At 38.7% G+C, this 23,180-nt stretch overlaps 1 protein-coding gene across 3 annotated transcripts in view; it reads right to left on the bottom strand.

Moving 5' to 3' along the window:
• Positions 1–391: 391 nt before the first annotated feature.
• GABPA (GA binding protein transcription factor subunit alpha) overlaps positions 392–23,180 on the bottom strand; it is a 36,539-nt gene continuing 13,750 nt past the window's right edge. For all 3 annotated transcript variants that reach the window (XM_039237274.1, XM_039237273.1, XM_039237275.1), the window contains exons 4-10: positions 22,675–22,759; positions 20,126–20,371; positions 12,362–12,556; positions 7,544–7,597; positions 6,455–6,595; positions 6,010–6,202; positions 392–1,483 (exon numbers count right to left, since the gene is read on the bottom strand). In XM_039237274.1, coding sequence (XP_039093205.1) covers positions 1,255–1,483; positions 6,010–6,202; positions 6,455–6,595; positions 7,544–7,597; positions 12,362–12,556; positions 20,126–20,371; positions 22,675–22,759 — 1,143 coding nt within the window. In that variant the 3' untranslated portion in view covers positions 392–1,254. The remainder of the gene's footprint in view (positions 1,484–6,009; positions 6,203–6,454; positions 6,596–7,543; positions 7,598–12,361; positions 12,557–20,125; positions 20,372–22,674; positions 22,760–23,180) is intronic.

Here is a 23,180-nt window from a genome sequence, read left to right as displayed (position 1 = left end):
ACATTTTTTAAAATGAGGTATCTTTTAAAATACCTTTCCTTTTGAATATCATTATGTATTCAAATACAGGTGTACAGATATATATACAATGGTCAACTGGACATGTATACAGATATATGTGTACTCATATATAATATTCAAAAGGAAAAAATTAAATAAATGGGAAATTTTGTTTTGGGAGAAGACCTGCCTATACTGGAGGTCAGAATTTTCCTTTCAAATCTACTGGCAAGTAATGTGCTGTTGTCTTGAAAGGTAAGGCTGACTACAGACAGATTTAAAGGCTTCATCTGATCAGAAACACAATGACTATATAAGCTGCTTCTGCATAATACACCTGCAGGCAGAACAGGGCAAGGAAAACAAAGAAACAAAGAAACAAAGCAAGCCATAACAAACCAAACTAAACCAAACTTTTATTTTCTGGCTGAGGTATACCTTTTCAGTTTTTTAAATCTCTGACAGGAAAAACAGAGATCATTTCAGGATTTTTGTAATAGCTGGTTTATTAGAATTAAATGCCTCTCTTAAAATAATTTAAATTCTTGGCCTCACATCATGAATAATCTGTACAGAAAATCCTTAAAATTAGCTTAAGCCAGTTAAGCCAGATTTCAACCTGGATCTCCCTCCTCAGCAGTGCTCGTCTGCCAGCTAACTTCTTATTGTCTTCTGCTTGCAAATATATAAATTACTTTAATAACTTGATACTCTCAGTTTAGTAACTTATTAATCTTATAGTTTTATTTGATATGAATATTTTAGCTCTGCTTGATTAGATGAAACAGGCACACATGCTTTAGCTGTGAAAAATTCCACTTTCTGGTTCTATGTAAAGCAACATCTAAAGCAGCAGAGAGGGGAAACAGTTATAATTTCAAAAATAGTTAAGCCAGACTGTTTCCTGGAGATACTTCATTTATTCTTCATCCTCAGATGCTACTGGCTATTTTTGGTAGGGCTAGACGTTAATACTGACCAGTTTAGCTTTCCTGACTGTTAACAAACTATCCCACAATGAACCTGACTTCACGCTGAAGACATTGTGGTGATCCTTAACATACACATATTCTAAAATATATGCTTCAAAGTAAAAAGATCCAAATTCACAAGAGTATGAAATATTTATAAAAAAATCATGCATCAGATTGTACAGTCTAGAAATAAAAGAAGATTCAAATTCAGTAATAAAGGTGAGAGCAAGACTCGCTCTAACGTTTAAGAAAGACCTTGGACTCCCAGAAGGTCCTGGGCTCAATTATCCTTTTCCGTTTGCAGAGAAGCAGTGGCCAGCGCGACTGCTGTGACCGGCTGGGCAATCCCGTGAAGCTGCATCTTTGCTAGTTTCTTCTGTTCACACTCCGTGACCAAACGGTTCAACTCTGCCGCACTGTATCCAATAAGAGTCTTCAAGTCACAGACAAACTTGTACACAAATCTCTTGCCTTGAACTTTACAAATCATGTCCCCATCATAATAATACCTTTAAAAAGACAAAGACATATTAGGACTATATAAAAAATACAGAATTTGGACTTCTTAAGATATTTCACAGATTCTTCCATAAGCAGGAGCCTAGTATTGTATCTACCTCAATAGCAATTAACACTGAAGTTATAATCCAAGCAAACTTCAAAACAGGACTTACTAAAATGTCAATGCTCAGTGTTTCAAAACTCTATATACTAAATATTCAAACCATATTTCAACAATTATGATAAAATACATAAACAATGTTAAACAAAACAAAAACCCTTATGAGCAGTAATAAACCTAAGAACAAGGGCCTGGAGTCAGAATGTCAAGATTCAAAATCCAGCATCTCGACTTACTACCTTTGTGCTTTTGTGACCACAGGAAAGCCACATTTTCTCTCAGTTGTTTCTGTTTGGCTTTTTAAAGGAGGCTCTGCGCCCAACGTGGGGCTTGAATTCATGACCCTGAAATCCAAGAGTCAGATGCTGTACTGACTGAGCAAGCCAGGTGCCCCTCAAAGTTTTTATTCCCCACCTATACAATGAGGTTAAAAACAGCACTTACCCTCACAGAATTGTTTAGAATTAAGAGGATTATCTTTGCAAAGTGCATGCTTAGCACACAACGACTGGCATATAGCCCTCTATAAAATATAAGCTATGTCAATAATTAATACCCACATAATACGAAGAAAATTTTAATATACATATTCTATGGATTGTGGGAATGTCCCCTTCTTTTCTGCACTGTACAAAATCCTTTATCATGTAGCCACACCTTCACTGTCACCATTTTAATATGTAAAGGCTCTCCTTTCAGAGAAGTTTTCCAAATCTAACATGGAGCCTCAAAAGTATAAGTAAATAGGGGCGCCTGGGTGGCTTAGTCGGTTAAGCGCCCGACTTTCGCTTAGGTCATGATCTCGCAGTTCGTGGGTTCGAGCCCCGCGTCGGGCTCTGTGCTGACTGCCAGCTGAGCCTGGAGCCTGTTTCAGTCTGTGACTCCCTCTCTCTTTGACCCTCCCCTGCTCACGCTGTCTCTCTCTCTCCTAGAAATAAAAACATTAAAAAAAAAAGTATAAGTAAATAGAAGAAAGACAGGATACAGAAAACCAGGAAAGAAGACATCATAAAGAAACAAGGTTTCTATAGTGCAAAGGTAAATTTGTGGGAAATCCCTCCAGAAGTCTAGCTTACTGCTGCTCTGTATGGAGATGGAAACAGAAACAGAGCTAGATTTATACTTTGGAAAACAGACTTTATTTACTGTTATGCATTGCCAATTCCAGTAATAGGGGAATAGGTAAGTAAAGACTTTTCTGGGCAGGTGGACTGTGCAGGCTTTGTTTTCAAACTGCACTGCCCATCTGTACTACTCTGACAGTGAGCAGTTAGGAAAGGAAGGGCTATCTGCCAAAGCACAGGCGGTGTAAATTACCGCATTCAGCAGAGTTTTCTTATAAGTCATTCAATTTAATCAGGAGTCCATTAATGAAAAGGCTGATTTGCATGCAGGAAATTAAGTCACTTCCTTTAATTCCAGAAGAACAAAAGTGTAACAGTCAGTCATGCTGACTCTCTCAGTAAGAAATGATACACACTGGGCATAGTTCTTGTGTTTCCTTTTGTGCCAATCACATTAATACAGAATTTAGATCTCAGCCCACAAACCATCAAATGCCTGTCATCCAGTTTAACATGAGATTGGTATTTCAATTTCTCAAGAAAATTTCTACATAATATGTAAGGCTGTTAGCAGATAGACACTTGAGAAAAAAGTAAAATAAAAGAAGAAAGCAGTTTTACATTTCAAAGAGGAAAATGGATTTATAGTCTTCTGTCTCTTGGTAATAAGTGATGAAAAATACAAATGCCAAATTTTAATTTTACTTCATATGTCTTTCAATCTAGTGGGTGCCTCACACAAGCGTACTAAGAGCAGCATCACTTCTCTAACACCTTCCCTGAAAAGAAGGAGAAAAGAGCACAACACCTGTATTGTCATGGATATGCTTTCTCTCTCTTTTTGAAATCTGTTTCTTTCACCCTTTAAATTGTGAATTACATAAACAGAAAGCACACACAAGTGAACAGCTCAGTGACTGATTACAGTGAATGTTCGCCTGTCAATTACGACTTAGGTCAGGAGACAGAACACTGCCAGCCCCCAGAAGCCCTCCACGGCCCAACCCAATCACCCCCGCCTCTTTACTCTAAAAGGTAAACACAATCCAATCCTGTTCCATGATGATAATTCACAGCTTCTATTTATATTCTCATCACCCAAACGTTGCAATTTAGTTTTCCTGTTTCTTGAACTTTACACTATAAATGTAATCATATAATATACACCCTTTTGGGTCTGATTCTTTCACTGAACATTACATTTGTATCAGCGCTTATAGCTTCAGTTACTTTCTTGGCCACACGGTACACTCCTGTTTACCACAATTCAGTTCTGTCCCGTCCTGCAGACAGATACTTGGTTTCTGGATAGTGTAAATGCTGCTGCTATGAGCATGTGTGCAGACATCTGCAGACGCTTCTGCTTGGTGATCATTTAGGAGAGAAACCGCTGGGTCACAGGTTATATCCCGACCAAAAAGTGCTGAAGCACTCCGTGCTCCATATCCTCGACACCTGGTACCACTGATCTTTTTCATTTCAGCCATTCTGAGATACGTGCTGTGCCATTTTACCGTGGTTTCCAACTGTGTTTCCCTGATTACGAACGAGGTTGTGTGCCATGGCATACGGTCACTGGACATTTAGTATAATCTAATTCCGAAGTGTTTATTTAAGTCTCTTGTCTATTTTTTCTAGTTTTCCTATTGATTTGCTACATGGAACCGATCTCTAGTAAAGTATGAAGAAGGGCGCAAGTTCCACATGGATGGTCAACTGTCCCGGCTCTGCTGACTGAAAAGCAGGTCTTTCCCCCACTACCATCTTTAAGTCAAGTCCTCTTATGTACTTGGCTCTCTGTGGGCTCTCTGTTGTGATCTGCAGTCTGTTCTCTCTAAGAAAACCACGCACTTACCGTCGAAGCTTCCTAGCACTTCCCACTCTGCTGTCCTTCCTCAGGTGCCCTGCTTACCGCGCACTTTATGTTCCCACATACATCTGACAATCACCATGTTAAGTTCTACAAAACAACTTATCCAGATGGTTTCTGCATTGAAACTTAATATCAATCTGGGAAGAACTGACATTTTAATGACTAATTCTAATAATTTATCTGTAATTTTGAAGGGACTTGTAAATATACAATCATATCAACCATCAAAAATGACAGTTTTAGGGGCGCCTGGGTGGCTTAGTCGGTTAAGCATCCGACTTTCGCTTAGGTCATGATCTCGCGGTTCATGGTTTCGAGCCCCGCGTCAGGCTCTGTGCTGACTGTCAGCTCAGAGCCTGGAGCCTGTTTCAGAGTCCGTGACTCCCTCTCTCTCTGACCCTCCCCTGCTCACGCTGTCTCTCTCTCTCTCCTAGAAATAAATAAAAACATTAAAAAAAAAAGACAGTTTTAATTCTAATTCTATGGGAAGGGTCTTTAGACAGCTGGCAAAGTGTGTGAGACTAAATACGCGATAAGCACTTTGAAAACAAAGCATTTTAGTTACTTAGGAGTATAAGGATATCAGTTATTTTGGAAAATAAAATAATTGTGGTAAACTATGTAATAGTACTCACATGATCATGATTCTATAACAGTGAATACCGGACCTACCCACAATTTCTGTATAATTCTGTAATTACAAGAGAGGGGAGAAAGTGTGTGTGTGTGTGTGTGTGTGTGTAGTGATCGGAGGTAAATCATGATCTCAGTGTGAAATTCACAATGTCCAAGTGAAACATGAAGTCACAGTAAAACCAAATTATTTAGAAATACAGAAATAAATTGCAAAGCTATTTTACACACATTCACTCTTCCAAAAAAAGACAGTAATTCCACGATATTTCTATATATCCTACTTCTCAGTAGGATGCACTTCTTAAATGCACATACTGAATTTCCCACTGTAGGAAGCATAATTTCTGAGAGTAATTCTGTCAAAAAAAGTGATACTAGTTATAAGATGTTATAAATAATTGTATTCTATTCCAATTCAGTGTGAAGGTGGGATATTTAGAGTTAGGCAGGTTGAAGGGGAAGAAAAAATAGAGGAACGGGTCAACATTTTGCACCTAATTATAGAAAGAGAAAATATCTGCCTCTTTGCTAAACTTTACACTCAGTTCATCTATGCAAATAACAGCATCTTTATCTGTTAGGTAAATGCCAGAAAAATCAGAGATTAAACAGTTAGTTTTAAACTGTTAAGTATATTCTTTTCAACCAGATAAAAACAATTAAGCTTGGAACCATCTTTTAAGGAAACAACTATGTTCCTCAAAATTATCACTAAAGATCTTTGTAAAAAGTCATTTTTAACAAAAACGTAAAAACTTTAGCTTTGTTTAGTCATTTTTTAGAAGGGCTTAATGTTAAAAAGAAATAATAATAATAATAATAATAATAATAAATGCCTACCTTAATGCACGACTTAGTTTCTCATAGTTCATTGTAGGCTTATTTTTACGTTGTCCCCATTTCTGTGCAACCAGTTCAGGCTGATTTAGCTTAAACTCGCCTTCATCGCCAACCCAAGAAATGCAGTCTCGAGCATCCTTGTCAGTAAGAAGTTCTAGCAAAAACTGCCACAGCTGGATTTGGCCGTTGTTTCCTGCACGGACCAGAGGGACAAGTGCTGACCACGGTGCTACGGATCCAGAGCAGGCCAGAGACAACAAGCAGATTCCCCGGGTCATCCCCAGCCATGCTGGAAACACAGCTGGAGTTGGTTTTTTTTTTTTTTTTTTAACAAATGCTGTTGAAATACTGCCAGGGAAATACCATATTCACATTTTCATGCAGCGAAATAAAATACACATAATTTAACAGATTTTAAGAATACCATTAGATAACGCAAAGATACCTGTTCTGTTCCCAGGAGAACTTCTGTCCTCGCCCGAAATCCTCGGGGCTCTCTGTACTTTAGCTGCCTTTGTGCTACTATTAATGACTTTTATGGTCGTTGGGGTAGCAGACTGCACTGATGCTGGAATAATCTGCACAGCTGCAGGGAAACACAGGGGGAAATTATTTTCCCTTTAAAACAGCACTGAAAAAAATTACTGAAAGACACAGAATGCAATTAGTTTTACTAATACCCCTCTAATTAGCTCTACAAAAGGCCTCCTTTCAAAAAAGCCTAATCCACAACAGTTTTGAGCAAAACTACCAAAAAAGTTCAGGGGATAAGGTATGAGGTTTGCTCTATGGTTTGCGAGTCTTAACTTGAGGAAGAAGAGTTGGTCTTGTTTTGAATTAACTTGGTGGTGTGTATACATTAGACAAAGAATTATGAAAACACTTGTTTTAAAAATATTTCTTCATTAACAACAGTTTATCAAATGCTGGAGAAAACAGGGACAAGCGAGGACTCCAGTGCAGCGCCGGTGAGAGCAAAGCCCTGCCACCACTGCGAAAAGCTCCGGAAACCCCTAATCAAGCTGGCGGTGGAGAACCCCTGGGATCAACTAGAGGCTCTCACACTCAAGCTTGCAAACACTCCTTCAGTGACAGTCACCAAGTTTTAACAATGTTTAACAGCAATGAAAAGGAATGAAATTCCACTGCCAAGTGTTCTCCTGTCAAACAAAAAAGTAAGTTACAAAGGGGTATGTACAGTTTATGGTCATTTTACCAAAAAAGTTTAAATATGTGTAAAGTAATACTATAAAGTGTGGTTACCTAGTTGATAAAGATATAAAACATGCACAGTAATAAACACCAGATTCAGGATAGTCATCTAAAATGCGACCTATAACAGGTACACTTGATATATACGAAGTTTTAATTCTTACAGAGGTATACATAGATGGCTATACTTCATTTCTTGGTATGTCTAAAACATTTCATAAAAAATTTTAAAATTAATTTTTCTTTTTATTACCTTGCAGAAAATTTTAAAAAAATTTTCTTATTGACAAATGGGCAACATATCACGTGCATGAATACTCACGCTGATCAATCGTAACTATCTCATTCATCTGTTGTTCTTGGCTTGCCAGCACATCTGAGGAACACACAAAAATTTGTGTTTATATTTACACCCAGAAATGTAAACTCACAGTAGTAAAACTCAACCGAACCAACCAACCAACCAAAAAGGCAAAGCGTTTAACAAAACTCATTGGCACAATAACCTAAGAAATATTTGACAGTCACTCTGCAAGGAAAAAATATTTTTAAGAGAAGTAACAGATGGAAAGCTCTAATTCTCTGAATGTTAAGAAAAGTTATTCAGAGAATCATGGTTTTCTAAACATAAATATCTGTATCTAAATGTCTTTCTGTATAAAACTATGTAAAACAGGGAAATTTTCATGATCAGATCAAAGATGAGACCGTACACCACATCAAAATTTCTTAGATTAACATTCTTTAGATGTATGTTCTCAGTCAAGATAACTAAGAGGTCTTCATAATTTACTATTCTAACAGATTGTATAAAAGTTTTGAATAAAATTGCTTTAACTTTAAAAAGGCTCCTTCTTAAAGGTAGCTAAATGTTTAATAAAACTGTAGTGGTCCTAAAGTCACAAGTGAGTGAAATAATTTAATAATGGCTACAAATATAGTTCTCATTATGAGAGTTACATTGTAAATACTATTTAAAAAAATTTTTTTAATGTCTTTATTTTGAGAGACAGAGACAGAGAGCAAGCAGGGGAAGGGCCGAGAAAGAGGGAGACACAGATCCAAAGCAGGCTCTAGTCTCTGATCTACCAGCAAAAAGCCCAACGCTGGGCTCGAACCCACGGACTGTGAGATCATGACCTGAGCCCAAGTTGGACCGACTGAGCCACCCAGGCGCCCCCAAGAGTTACACTGTAAAAAGTCCTAATATAACCCTTTAGAGAACCATTCATCACTCATCTGTTGCTATTCTCTACTCAAATGCTCTTCTTTTTCTTTCTTCTTTTTTAAAGGTTTGTTTATTTTTGAGCGAGAGCGAGCATACAAGCAGTAGAGAGAGGGGAACAGAGAATACAAAGTGGGCTCTGCACCGACAGCAGCGAGCCCAATGTGGGTCTTGGACTCACAAAAGGCAAAATCATGACCTGAGCTGAAATCAGATGCTCAACCCCCGAGCCACCCTATTCTTTATTTCTTAAACAAGAGCTCCTATTTCCCAGTCTCTCATACTTCAACCTATTGAGTGCTCATCATATATTGGAATCTTGTCTCTTGAAATTGTTCCTACCAGCAAGCATCTTTATACTGAGTGAGTCCTGGAGCTTGGGCACCCAACACAGCACGACTTCAGGCACCATGCCAGGAGCCGGTTCCAGACACACAGAGCTGGAAAGGGCCAGGAAGCTAAAAAGAGGTCTAAACCCTATCTGTCAGATGGGAGCTTTCTTTGGGGGCCCTGAATTTGGGGGTTTATACAGTTATATGGGACTGGCCTCAATAGCTCTTGGTTCTGATCTTAGCCCTCACTTACTGGCTGTGTGACTTTGGTAAATTATTCAACCAGCTTAAACATTAATTTCCTCATGTTTAAATGAGATATCCCCATCTCCCACCTCATAAGGTTGTTGTGAGGATTAAAGAAAAATGCTTTCAAATAGCACAATGCCTGGGGCGCCTGGGTGGCTCAGTTGGTTAAATGTTTGACTTCGGCTCAGGTCATGATCCCACAGTTCGTGAGTTCGAGCCCTGCGACTGTACAGACACTGCAGAGCCTGCTTAGGATTTTCTCTCTTTTCCTCTCTCTCTGCTCCTCCATGACTTGTGCTTTCTAAGTAAATTAATAAACTAAAAAAAAAAAAAAAAAGCACAATGCATGAAACAAAGCTTAACTTTCCAGAAACTGAAGAAGCTGTTTCATCCAGATTCCTAGTTCTGAGCATTCTCCTAAAGAACTGTGGTCTCTCTTGAAGAAAACTCCATGCCTTATATTTGTAGATTTTTCCCTAAATTTCATAAGGATACCTTGAAGAAGCAAACTGCTACTGAAACTGAAATTGTTCCATTTGTGGTTTCAAGGAACATAGATGCCCTCACCTAAAAAGGGGCACCTGTGTGGCCCAGTCAGTTAAGCGTCTGACTTTTTTTTTTAATTTTATTTATTTTTGAGAGAGAGATAGAGACAGCATGAGCAGGGGAGGGTCAGAGAGAGAGGGAGACACAGAATCTGAAGCAGGCTCCAGGCTCTGAACTAGCTGTCAGCACAGAGCCAATGAGGGGCTTGAACCCATGAACTGTGAGATCATGACCTGAGCTGAAGTCGGACGCTTAACCGACTGAGCCACCCAGGCGCCCCGTCTGACTCTTGATTTCAGCTCAAGTGATGATCTCAGGTCCTGAGACTGCGCCCCGCATTGGGCTCTGTGCTGACAGCGTAGAGCCCGCTTGCGATTTCCCCTCCCCGCTCCTATGCGCTTGCTTGCACGCACTCTTCTCAAAGATAAAATTTTAAAAAATATATTTAAAAAAAGAGGCAAAAGAGGGAGTCACCATCGCAAAGCATATGTGTCACCAACATGTAAGATCAGCTTCTAATCTCTGAGTCTCAGAATGGAGTTTGGTCTGTCTCCTGGTAACTCTCAAGATTAAGGCACAACACAGGGAAGGAAGGTTTTGAACATATGGTCCAAGACCATACAGGCTAAATATCATATTCCTCTACTGAAGCCCTCAAATCCTGGCCATGTACAAAAGAAGAGTCCTAAGAGGCAGCATTCTAGGTGAAATGAAACCATTTTATGAGGACAGTTTAGACACTAACAATATAAGGCAATTCTTTTTCCTAAAGAAAGCCCCCCGGAAACCGAGCACACCCTGAGGTACGCACTGCTTCACAAAGACCACACAAAAGTGTTAGTAACCCATCAGGTTTCCATAGACTTGGATGCTACCTGCTGAGGAACTGCAGGAAAGTGGAGGCGGGGGGGGGGGAGGGGGGGGCGGGCGGAGCCTGACATGAGCCCAGAAGAGGGAGCTCTATCTGTGCGGCAGCTCTTCTTTCTCCTTGAAGGAGCACTGCTGAGGATGAGATGCTGGATTAGACATCCGCTAGAGACTGCCCCCCACCACAGGGGCCAGAGTACCTGACTGTGCTCAAAGCAGCCTCTTCTGGGAAATGAGGCTTGTGAATTACATAAAGAGTCTTACATTATCAACCTACTAATCCCCCAATTCTGAGCTGCGCATTAGGATCCCAAACCAGATGGGACAAAGCAAAGAACCATGGATAGATAAGGAATTTGCAAGATACTTATCTAGGCTGTGGGGCTTTGTTACTTTTGAAAATAAAATTCCAGAGCAGAGTTCTTCTGAGGAAGACCCATTCCACTTCAAGAAAATGAATGAAGAGAGATACGGGAGATTCCTCCATTCCCCATACCAGCAATAAGCTTTACAGAATGAGAAGCGCGAGGAAAAGCAGATAATCCCAACAAAGTGCTGTCCTGGGGGAGACGGCAAAACCCACCAACTTGAGAAAAATAAACTGTAGTCTAAGCACTGTGTCCTGTCTTAATCTTCAGAGTTCTTATAAGAAAACATTTCAGTAAACATGACTCATGTGCTAAAATCTGAAACAATTCAAGAGTTTTCCTTATTTATCTGAAAGGCACAGCAGAGAAAAAAACACTGTAATATCAAGGGCAAAACTTCCACCAGAACATTTAATTTCTTTATCTAATAAGAAAAACTGGAAATAAACCCTGTAAATGTAATGAATGTAGTAAGTCTTTCAGTGTCACAGATATGTTTTTCCTCTAATATTTAAGAGTTTCCATAAAAGAGAGAAACTATGAATATAACCAGGGAAGGAAAATGCCTCTCTCCAGAGCTCATTTCTTACTCTGCAGCAGAGAATGCACCTGGTGAAACTCCCAGGGCAGTCAATTACTATGTAAAATCCCTCCAACCTGAGCTGCTCCTTCACTGGGCACATACTAGAATAAATCCTACCAGGTATCTTTATACGCCATCATAAAAGCAAAGGCAGAGTTTGTCCTATTCACACATACTGCAAAGTATGTGGGTCTGGCTAGCACATCTGGCCTCGAAACCAGGTTTAGGGAACAGGTTATTGCTAAGATAGTTTAACAGGTAGTCACTGTTGGATTAAAGTGGATTAAGATGGAAAAAAATTCAAACAAAATAACACGTATTTGAACTTTTTGTTGGTCAGCCAAGTAGTTTCTAATTTCTGCATATAGTCAATTAATTATAATGATAACGTCTATGAGCTAACATGGAAACACTTATAACCAGCTGCTTTCAATTCAAGATGGAGGGATGCATACTTACACTTTTTTTTCTCTTAGGATCCCATTCAATTAAAAGAAATTGTAGAAGATTTAATTCCACTAATGATGAAAAGAAAGAGGGAAAACATCTGCAGACAATCTCAAATTTCTAGAAGATGAACAGTAAAGGACTGACTGATTAAACAAAAGTCAACGACTAAAATGTATGAAGAGAGCTCAGTGTACAGCATAGCATCTTAAGAACTCGGATTTCTAGTGTTCGTCAGCCTGGTTTTGAATCCTGGCTCTGACACTCCCTAGCCCTATACCCTATGGAGCTCTCTAAGTCTCAGTTTCCTGTCTAAAAAAATAGGGAAAGTAAGGATTTATGGCATTAGTAGAGGAATTAAGTGAGATGATACACATAAAGCTCCCAGCAGAGCCTTATACAATTAAATGTTAACTATTATTGTTTTTATCAATGATCACAATGAACAGTGAAGACAAAGTTATACAGAAATAAAATTAAACTGAAGTTACAACATAAATAGGTAATAATTCAAATTTTATACATTTTCGAAGAAGCTCCAGATGACTCCACAGAATTTCTCCCCGAGGGACTCGCTGAAAAAAATCTTCTTGGTTGAGGCTGCATAATTCTCTTCCGGAAATGTTGAGTGTGGTAAGGTCTATATCAGTCATGCTGAATTCCTTCATTACCCAAACCACCCAATGCAGGACTTGGTCTGTGGACCACTGTATAGGATCTAAAGAGAAAAATATTACCATTAGCCTAGGAACTCCATGAATTCAGTTAATTTGTCAATACATATATACATACACACATATATGTGGAAATAAAATCCAGACAGGTTTCTTTCCCCCAAGTAAGTACAGTAAAGAAACTCAAATAAAATAAACAGAATTTTTAAAAAGTTTATATACTTTGAGAGAGAGAGAGAGAGAGAGAGAGAGAACTCAAGCGAGCCCAGAAGAGGCAGAGAGAGGAGAGAGAGGACCCCAAGCAGGCTCTGCCTTGTCAGTGCAGGGCCCAATGTGGGGTTCCATCTCATGAACCGTGAGATCATGACCTGTCCGAGCTGAGATCCAGAGTCGGATGCTTAACCAACTGAGCCACCTAGGTGCCCCCAAATAAAAAGATTTTTAATGATGTATTTTCTCCTCAGCTCCTTTTGAATTTTTCAACCTACATTTGTAATAACTTCACCTCGTTTTACATCTGTTAGTCTAGAGTCTTATTAAGAAAAACAGTGTAAAACTGCTCTCCAAAGGGTCAACTGGAAGAAATAAAATATGTGATTACTTTAGAGAGAATGGAGTAAGTTACCCAAGTTTTAAACATTACTTTGTAGCAGTGTACAATTTGATGCATGGGAAAATAAACTCAAAAATCAATAAGGGGCTTTTGAGGAGCTAGACTTATTCTCCAAACTGTGCACAACATAATCTTCCCTCCCTTCTGCTTCTTGTAAAAAGCTAGTGCTCCTATATCTACCCTTCAGCGGCTCTTACAACGTGCAAGTTGCATGTTTACTCAGCCGTCTTCCCTATAACACATTAAGGTCTTGAACATAAGGACTGTGTCTCATAAACCACTGTATCTTCAGAGTTTACCACAATGCTTTATGCATGTGTTAAATCCATAACAAGTAAATCCAAATAAATTAATTTCCCTCATCATTTGTTACTATCTAATTGAATTCTCAAATGAAAATGAGGGCCAACATGTATGAGTATTTCACTGTTGTATCCCTGGCACTTAAGAGAGTATTTTACCCACATAAGTTTAATAAATACTGACTGGATTAATTTTGGTATAGATACTTATGCATGGAGAAGATAACCTATCCAAATAGTATTGGTTACATGCCCCAAGCTGCAGGCTATTCAATAGGAATAAGTGGGGGAAAAAACGCTTAAGTACTTATCAAGAGCCAATTTATAATAATAAAAAACGAATCAAACATAATAGGGGATTGATAGCCACAGAACTGATTTTTTATTTGATCTTTTCACCAAGTGCTGAAGGGATGGGGATGGAAACAAAGTTGTTTTTTTTTTAATGTCTCTAAATGCACACATTAAAAAACACCACTAAAAGCAACTAGAGAGTAAAGCCAATAATCCAGGTACATTTACAATAGACCCAGATGACAAGATATCCTCAGGAAGCCCAAATACACGCAGGTGAAGACAAAACCCTAACAGTCACGACCTTCATGGTGTCAGTTATCTGCGCAAGAGAGAGCAAAGAGGGCAGGAAGCAAAGGGACACGTGACCCATTCTTCATTCTGATAACGCGAACGCAGCCAACAAGTTTTCACTGAAAGCACAACAGGCGAAGCCAAAGCAGCAGCTCAAACGGTCCTGCCCAATCGAGTAACAGCTGAGCACAAAAGTCCACAGTAAAAGTCCAAGGTAAAGGCTGGAGCAGCGTAGCATCTGTGAGCTCTTCAAACTGAGCTGTGGATCACGTCCAGGAGAGCGGACCACAATGAGGAGGAACCAGAGGGAATGGAATCGAAGTTGAGTAGCACAGGAACCCCAAGGAAAAAGAGAGAGGAGGTCCAGATAAAAGTGGAGTAAGGGAACAGGCAGGAACTGAGCAAGAAAATGGCTCTTTTTCAAAGTTTAATTTATTTAAGTAATCTCTACACCCAAAGTGGGGCTTGAACTCATGGCCCTGAGATCAAGAGTCACATCGTCTTCTGACTGAGCCAGCCAGGCACCCCTAAGTGGCTCAATTCTTTCGTACTACTTGAAAATAACAGAAGAGTGAGTTCTGAAAAGTTAGAGAAGCTATCCTGAACCACACTTGCCTTTAAAAGTTCAAGTAACCTCATTTTACATAAACATGAACCAAAAAAAAAAGGGTCAAGATCAAAAAAGTTGGGGAAATATAGAAATTAGCCTGATTTGTATTCTTAAATAACACCAGGACTTCTGGTTTAACGTAACTAACTGTCTATGCATATTCATCCTGCTTATTTTCTCTAAGACCGTAATAAAATTAAAGTTAAGGAATTTTTAAAAGAAGTAAATGCATAGGACCATGAGTGAAAATGACAAATGGATGGGACATTTTCAACTCATTTTTGAAGACCATAAGCAGAGTAAAAATCAAGTGAAGAAGGAGAAGTTCTGACCTAACATATCTTTCAAGGAGGATATAGCGAGGAGTTTCCTACCTGCAGAACCCCCTTAAACGCTCCAGTCATGGTGGTGCCAGGGAGCGGAGGAAGTGTATGGGGAAAACGAAATGTATGGTGTGGTTACAGCCTCGAGGGTCTCTCCTTCATTCTCAGGAGCCAACTGAGTAGAAGCACCCCCCCCCCGCCCCCAACACACATGTCCATACCCTTCCCCCAATCCCAGGCACGCTTTAAGATCAGTGACAGACATGAAACAGGTCCTGGGAGAACAGATCCCAGTAATAAAAATCTACAAACTGAAGAGTGAGACCTTCTGCACTTCCCTTTCCACTTCCAGAATGCAGCATTCACATACATGTCAACCCTGAATCCTCACTCCAATGTTCTACCCATCAGGAGTTTGGCAAATTCTCCAGAAAAGTTAAAGAAACCCAGGACAAAGATCTATACATACTGGCCCTTTAAAATCTTTTAATGAAATGACCAATATTCCATTTTACCTGTGTACGGTCAAGAAACCCCTTCCAGAGCTTCAAACTAATTAGGTTTAAAGTTATTCACTCTAGGGCACCTGGGTGGCTCAGGTGGTTGAGCATCCGACTTCAGCTCAGGTCATGTTCTCAGAGTTCGTGAGTCTGAGCACCACATCAGGCTCACTGCTGTCAGTGCAGAGCCTGCTTTGGATATTCCATCCCACCCTCTGTGCTCCCCCACTGGTGCTGTCTCAAAAATAAACATTAAAAACAGTTATTCACTCTTAAAGATGAATAGATGAGCAGGAAGAATCAGATATATGAGTCTAAAAACAAACCATTTAACAAACAAAAATAAACAGAAAAACAGAACCCAGGAAAGACAGAAATAATGCCATACCAAAATGCAAAAAAAATTTTTACAAACCCCAATGCAATAATGAACATATTCAGAGGTCAGAGAAAACATGATACCCATAATACTGAGATCAGAATGCTAAAAACAATAAACAAAAAATAAAGAATCCTGTGAAGTGAAAGTAACTATCAGGACAGGTTGTTACATAAAAAGACAAGATATTTGGCAAAGCTGTACAGACAGATACAGAAATGACAAGCAGAAGAGTAAAGATATAGAGGATCAGTCCAGGAGAGTCAACAGGAATTTCAGAAATAAGAAAGAAAAACACAGAAGGTAATTATCAAAATAATAATGCAGGAAAATTTCCCAGAACTGAAGGCTACAATGGTCTAATGGTCTAGACCAGCAGCTGTCCAAGAGAGATATAATGCAGGGTACTGTGTAACTTAAAAATTTTCTAAAAGTTACATTAGGGGCGCCTGGGTGGCTCAGATGGCTAAGTGTCCGGCTTCGGCTCCGGCTCAGGTCATGATCTCACAGTTCGTGGGTTCAAGCCCTGTGTCGGGTTCTGTGCTGAGCGCTAGCTCAGAGCCTGGAGCCTGTTTCAGATTCTGTACCTCCCTCTCTCTCTGACTCTCCCCTGCTCACGCTGTCTCTCTCTCTCTCTCTCTCTCAGAAATAAATAAAACATTTAAAAAATTACATTAAAAAAATAAAATGAATTATTTTAATAATAATTTCATTTAATGCAGATCCAAATGTTATTTCAACATGTAATCAACAAACAATTTAAACAATTTTACATTCTTCTCTTTTTGTAGCGGGTATTTTACATTTGTAATATTAAAAAAAAAATTTTAATGTTTATTTTGGAGAGGAAGAGAGGGAAGGAGGGAGGGAAGAAGAAGGAAAGAGAGAGAACATGAGTAGGGGAGGGCAGAGCAGGCTCTAGGCTCCAAGCTGTCAGCACAGAACCTGACGTGTGGCTCGAATTCATGAGTCATGAGATCATGACCTGAGCTGAAGTCAGATGCTCAACTGACTGAGCCATCCAGGCACCCCAACACTTGTAATATTTTAAAATGTTAATATCTGACAATTTTGGGAGCCAAAAACATGAATATCTTTCTTGTTAATTATTCAAACTGGAAGAAAAATTAAATGTAAATAAGCATAGTCATCTTTTTAATATTCTTATTAAAAAAGGATAAGAATAAATAGACTTTAACTTTAGTCAGCTTGAACATCCCATTTGACTAGACTTCTAACTACCATAAATTCATTAATTTGATTCTCATCTATAGCTTTTAAATGTGAAATAGTAAAAAACAAAAACAAAAACAAAAACAAAACCAGCAGAAAAAATAGGAGTCCTGGAAAAATCTAAAAGTCAAAGGATTATATATATATGATCAGGTGGTTCTAAGCTCCTGTCAAGATATAAAGTTGAGGGGCGCCTGGGTGGCTTAGTCGGTTAAGCGTCCGACTTTTGCTTAGGTCATGATCTTGCGGTTCATGGGTTCGAGCCCCGCGTCGGGCTCTGTGCTGACTGCCAGCTCAGAGCCTGGAGCCTGTTTCAGTCTGTGACTCCCTCTCTCTCTGACCCTCCCCTGCTCATGCTGTCTCTCTCTCCCTCTCTCCTAGAAATAAATAAAAATTAAAAAAAAAAGATATAAAGTTGATATGTATAAAATGAACTTAAGGAACTGTCCAATGTGGACCAATATTTCAAAGAGATTTAAAGTAGCTATGACCAGGGGCGCCTGGGTGGCTTAGTCGGTTAAGCGACCGACTTTCGCTTGGGTCATGATCTCACGGTTCGTGGGTTCGAGCCCCACATCGGGCTCTGTGCTGACTGCCAGTTCAGAGCCTGGAGCCTGTTTCAGTCTGTGACTCCCTCTCTCTCTGACCCTCCCCTGCTCACGCTGTCTCTCTCTCTCTCTCTCCTAAAAATAAATAAAAAAACATTTAAAAAAAATTAAAAAATTAAAAAAAAATAAAGTAGCTATGACCAGTCAGCCATATTTCAATTTTGCACAGAATTAATAAGCAATTGCAAAATAACTACCCTTATGTGCAGAAAGAAACCTGAAACAATAGTTTTCTAAGAAAATAGTAATTAAATTTCTAAAACTTTCCAGTTGCTAACAATTTTAGGACAAAAAAAAATCAATGATGAAAAAAATTTCCCTATACCTAAATAAATGTGAAGTATTTTAAAAAACCTTTATTCTAAGTAAATAGTACCCTTGGTAGAAACTCTGAGTCAGAGTTTATAATCTTGCTCTCTACAAGATTACTATTACTCTCCATGAAAGATTCTACTACTCAGGGGAGAGGGGAAAATGGGTGATGGGCATTGAGGAAGGCACTTGTTGGGATGAGCACTGGGTGTTGTATATAAATGCTGAATCACGGCAATCTACACCTGAAACCAAAAGCACACTGTATACACTGTTATGTTAGCTAACTTGACAATAAATTATATTTAATTTAAAAAAAGGTTTCTACTACTGAAAAAGTTCTTGTTGAAAGTCTAGCAAACTATGTAAAATATTATTTCAAATGTTTTTATGCTCCCTTCTTTCCTTCTCAGCATTTCCTCTCAGGGGTGACTCAGTAACCAGGTCAAGCACAACATCTATGCTAGCTTCCACACATCAGAAACAGGTAACAATACTGTCAACTACACCATCTCTGAGGAACAGGCTTGATCTCATCCTCTGAAATGGGCTTCCCTCACGTTCCAATTCAAAACCCCTCTCCTGGCTTCCTTCATCTACCCTTTTCCAGCTAGTGGCAAACCATTTTATCTACAAATACTCAGCTTACCAACAACTCTTCGAACCTTCAATAATATTTATTTATTCTCTCACCACTCTTCCCATTTGCCCCCCAACAAAGGATAATATTCTGTTGTTTCCATTTCCATGTCTATTTATTTCCTATAATTCATCTTTTTCTAACTCTATAGTCACTTTTTTCTAAATCTACCAATGAGCCTCTGATCACCAAATTTAATAGATACTACTCAGCTGGCATTTTTTTTCCTTTGTTGTCAGTGTGAGCAGTCTTGCCCATCTACAGCTCTTTTCCAATCTCAGTCCAATCTCACTGTATACATTTTGTATTTTCCTTCTGTCTCTTCAGCCATTCTATCTCCCTTCCTTTTCCTCAACCTGAAATTTTGACAAGCTCCATTGTGCTCCTTTCCATTTTGTCTCTCTCCATCAGAGGCTGCATATATTTTATGGCTTCATACAAATTCAATACAGTGTAGTCCCTGAAAACATCTTCACCTCCAGTCCAAATCTTGTATACCGAAAATACTTTCTGGTTACCTTCAGTTGAGTATATGCCATTCAAAAGTAGTACTACTTTCTCTTGAAAAAATCTTCCCAACACCAGACTTCCCTACCTCTCCCACTTAAGCTCTGGAGGGCACGGACCATCTTTGTTATGTACTGTCAAAAACCCAGCATTTAACATGATGCCTAGCACATACAGTTCTCTAAATATGTAATGAAGATGTAACCAGTTCTCATCACTATTGCCCTATATGTACCCAAGCTTAAGAAGGTGCATCAGTACTTGCTCCTCTCCTTTCTATCCTCACACAATCCATCCATCCGTCAGTTGCTCAGTCCCATCACTATTTTCATTCATCTCTTTCCCCAGAAATTATCAAGCCCAGACTAACCCAGACATTATCACCTAGCCACAACTCAACCATAACATGCCTGTTTTCTCTTCATTCAGTCTCTATGCGCACCAACGTATGCCATGTACTCCTGCCACATGGTCACATCCATCAGTCAAAAGCAGTTCTATACTGCTACTGCTAGAGGGTAACTCCACCAAACCTCACTAGTCCTACATACTCACTCCCATGTCTACCTTTTGCTCATTTGTTTCCTGTCTGGTCTGTCCTTCTCTGCCCATCAGTTTCTGTGTCTATAAAAAACCTTTTCCCCATTTCCCCTCAGGCCACTGTGATCCCTTGAGATTCTGACAGCATATCCCCTTTATACATATATAAGTTACAGCTTAAAACCATGCTACCTTTTATGGCAATTATTTCTTTTCAATTATCTTTTCTCTCTTCAACTACACTGCGAACACTCTGAAAGCAGATTTTGTTTTTTATTTCTTTGTATTCCCAGCACCTGCAAAAATATCTGTCCACAGAGGATAAAAAAGTATAGAAAATCAATATTCTTCCTAAATATTCAACATCAAAAACAGAGTATAACTTACTCACCCTAGTGTCTTCCATGTCAAGCTTAATGCCTGTTACACCCCCAACACATAATCAAGTACTTTATTACCGTAAGGTATCCCAAGGCGCTCTTGCTCTTTCCTATAACCTTCCAGCGCGGCGGCCCAGCGTGTCACTTGCTCTGAGGTCTCATCTGAAATAGTTGTGATGTGTTTTGTGCCGTCAAGCGTTATTACTTGAGCTTCTTCAACAAGATGTGCTTCTGCTTCAGCATGGTGGGCATCTGGATCGATAACTACTTCAACTGTTTCCGCAGGTTTAACAATTTCAAGGATGTTTAGCTTAGGCTCAATTCCTTAAAAGTGAATTAAAAAAAAGGTAAATCTAAATGGAAACGTAAAAGGTACTAAAAAGTCACTAGCTTAGTTTAGGCATTCTCAAATGGAAGGGTAAACACTCTTGTACACATAAATACAATTATTCAATGACCTTTAGTAGATAAGAGTACTGTGTCAAGATTAATTTCCTGATTTTGATTATTGTAATGTCATACAAAAGAATTCCTTGTTTTCAGAAAACACATACACTGATGTAGATAGAAAGAGATCACGTATGCAACTTCTTCTTTTTTTTTTTTAAACATTTATTTTTGAGAGACAGAGACGGAGCACAAGCAGGGGAGGGGCAGAGAGAGAGGGCAACACAGAATCCAAAGTAGGCTCCAGGCTGTGAGCTGTCACGTCATCAGACCCAACCTGACGTTGAATGCTTAACTGACTGAGCCACCAAGACATCCCTGCAACTTATTCTTAAACAGGGCAAAAAAGATAACATGGGGATGGGTGGACGGAGAACAAAGCCAATGAAATAAAAGTTAACATTTGGGGAATCTGGGTAAAGGACATCCAGGAATTCTTTTACTATTCATGGAACTTTTTCGTTTTTTTTTTAATTTTTAGTTTTTTTATTTTTGAGAGAGAGACAGAGCATGAGCAGGGGAGGGGCAGAGAGAGAGGGAGAACAGAATCCAAAGCAGGCTCCAGGCTCTGAGCTGATGACACAGAGCCTGAAGCAAGGCTTGAACTAACAAACTGTGAGATCATGTTCTGAGCTGAAGTCCAACACTTAACTGACTGAATCATCCAGGCACGCCTTGCAACTTTTCTATTAAGTCTAAGACAATTTAAAATCACCACCACTACTACTACCACCACACACACAGCTACTCATAAACATTTATTAGGGGAAAAAAAGTACCAATATGGATTAGAAAATAAAAGCTAGACTAGGGAGAATATAAAGGAGTAGCTATCCACCTGCAGAATTTTTAGAAGTCCTTCTAAGCAAATTGAAATTATTTACTGACTGCTTTTCTTTTCAAAGGTCAAAGTGCATGTCTTAAAAATGAATTGGCACTGAGTGTTTTAAATTCACATTATTAGCTTCTGATTTCCATTTTCAATTGAATGAAAAAATAATATCCCAAATTCTTAAGATATTCAAAACAGAATACACTAGGTCTTTATAATATCAGCTCAGATACTTCTGTTACAATGACAGCTCTAAGAAACTATCATATTACTTAACAGCTACTGTTTGGTCATTTCATCTGTTTTAATCTATATCCAATTTAATCAAAGTGTATTTGAAAGAAAAAACAAAAGTGAACTTCAATTCTCCTTGAAAACCAACTCTACAATAAAATATATAGCTTATCATTCATTATCTGGTCCAAAGATAAGTCACATTTTTTCAAATACACATGAAAAAAAGAACTGGAACTTTTAAAAATTTTTTTCCTAAAATTAATCTCTAATCCTCCATTCAAATTTCATCAAGTCAACTCTTCCTAAATACACTTGCACGGAGAAGTCACTAGGCTTTTAAAAACAAGAAATTTCTTTCTTTTTGCCAATGATGGTCAATCTTGGGGGAAATTGTAGATGAGGAGATAACTACCATTTTCATAGTTTGAGAACACTCTGATTTGTGATTATGAGCAATAGATTACGTTCAAACATTTAAATTAGTCCAAAACTCTGGCCAGAACTCCTAACGAGCCATATTTTTAAAACCCAAGATTCAACCTACCAAAAACAGTTTCCTAATTTTCTAAGTTTTGTACTTACACAAGATTAGTATCTTTTGCAAACTGCTCTCTGTGCTAAACTGTAGAGACTCGATTTCCTTTGCAGCTAGGGTTCCGGTTAGGATTCAGGTTCTAGAATCACTGGCATAAGCCTGCTATTTGGAATTGAGTAAATGACACCTATATTTCTGGCTAGCGTGGGTCACTGTTCTACGCTGACGCTACAGCGGTGGCTTTGAGCTTTGGTGGCTTCCGTGGCAGGGCAGCAGCTCCCTCGGCAATCCGGCTCTGCAGTGTGGCTAAGGTGTTCTGAGCACGTGAACCAGAATGTCTATTTCCACCTCTCTCTACCTTACAATACATTCTTCCCTGAGTAAACTAGGTAGAATATGTTATACTATCTACTTCACCCTGACAGATAGAATTATTAAACCAAAGGCATGAATATGTGGCTATAACATCACATTAGGTAATTCAGACAACTACCTAAAATACCTGAAACTTGTAAAACTGAGTTCTCCCATATTTAAAAAACCTGAACTAAAGTAACTACACTAAAAGTAGCTTACCTTGGTAAGAAATTACCTGTACACTAAGTTGTACAGTTCCATCTGTCTTTACTCCTTGGTCAAACAAACTTCGTTCTGGATCCAGCTAAACATGGGAAAATGATAAAGACAAATTTTAGTTCAGTCATCTGGTTTAATATAAATGGATGTTCAAACAGGACTTAATTTCTGAGACATACTAATGGAATTATAAGAACACAACTAATTATCCAAGTTGTCATATCATTTCTTTGTCGAAATTAAACATATTTTAACAACCATGGTAGTAATTAAAGACAAGATAAATTAACCAAATTTATTTGAGGTGATGGTTTGCTCTAGCTCTGGAGTCTAGTTTAGGATTTTAAATAATGCCAAAAGGCATTATTACTATTTATTCTGTATATATATTAAAAGTAGGCAATAATGCAATTTATCTGTCACAAATAAGCAAGGGTGTTTAATTAGTGGGGAGATTTTTATATAAATCTATTAACATAATTTTTGCCAAGTCTCCCGAATTAGCA

This window comes from Hyaena hyaena, unplaced genomic scaffold (assembly GCF_003009895.1).
Source record: "Hyaena hyaena isolate Hyena2069 unplaced genomic scaffold, ASM300989v1 scaffold_122, whole genome shotgun sequence".
Taxonomy (NCBI): Eukaryota; Metazoa; Chordata; class Mammalia; order Carnivora; family Hyaenidae; genus Hyaena; species Hyaena hyaena.
This window is presented reverse-complemented; position numbering and strand designations above follow the sequence as displayed.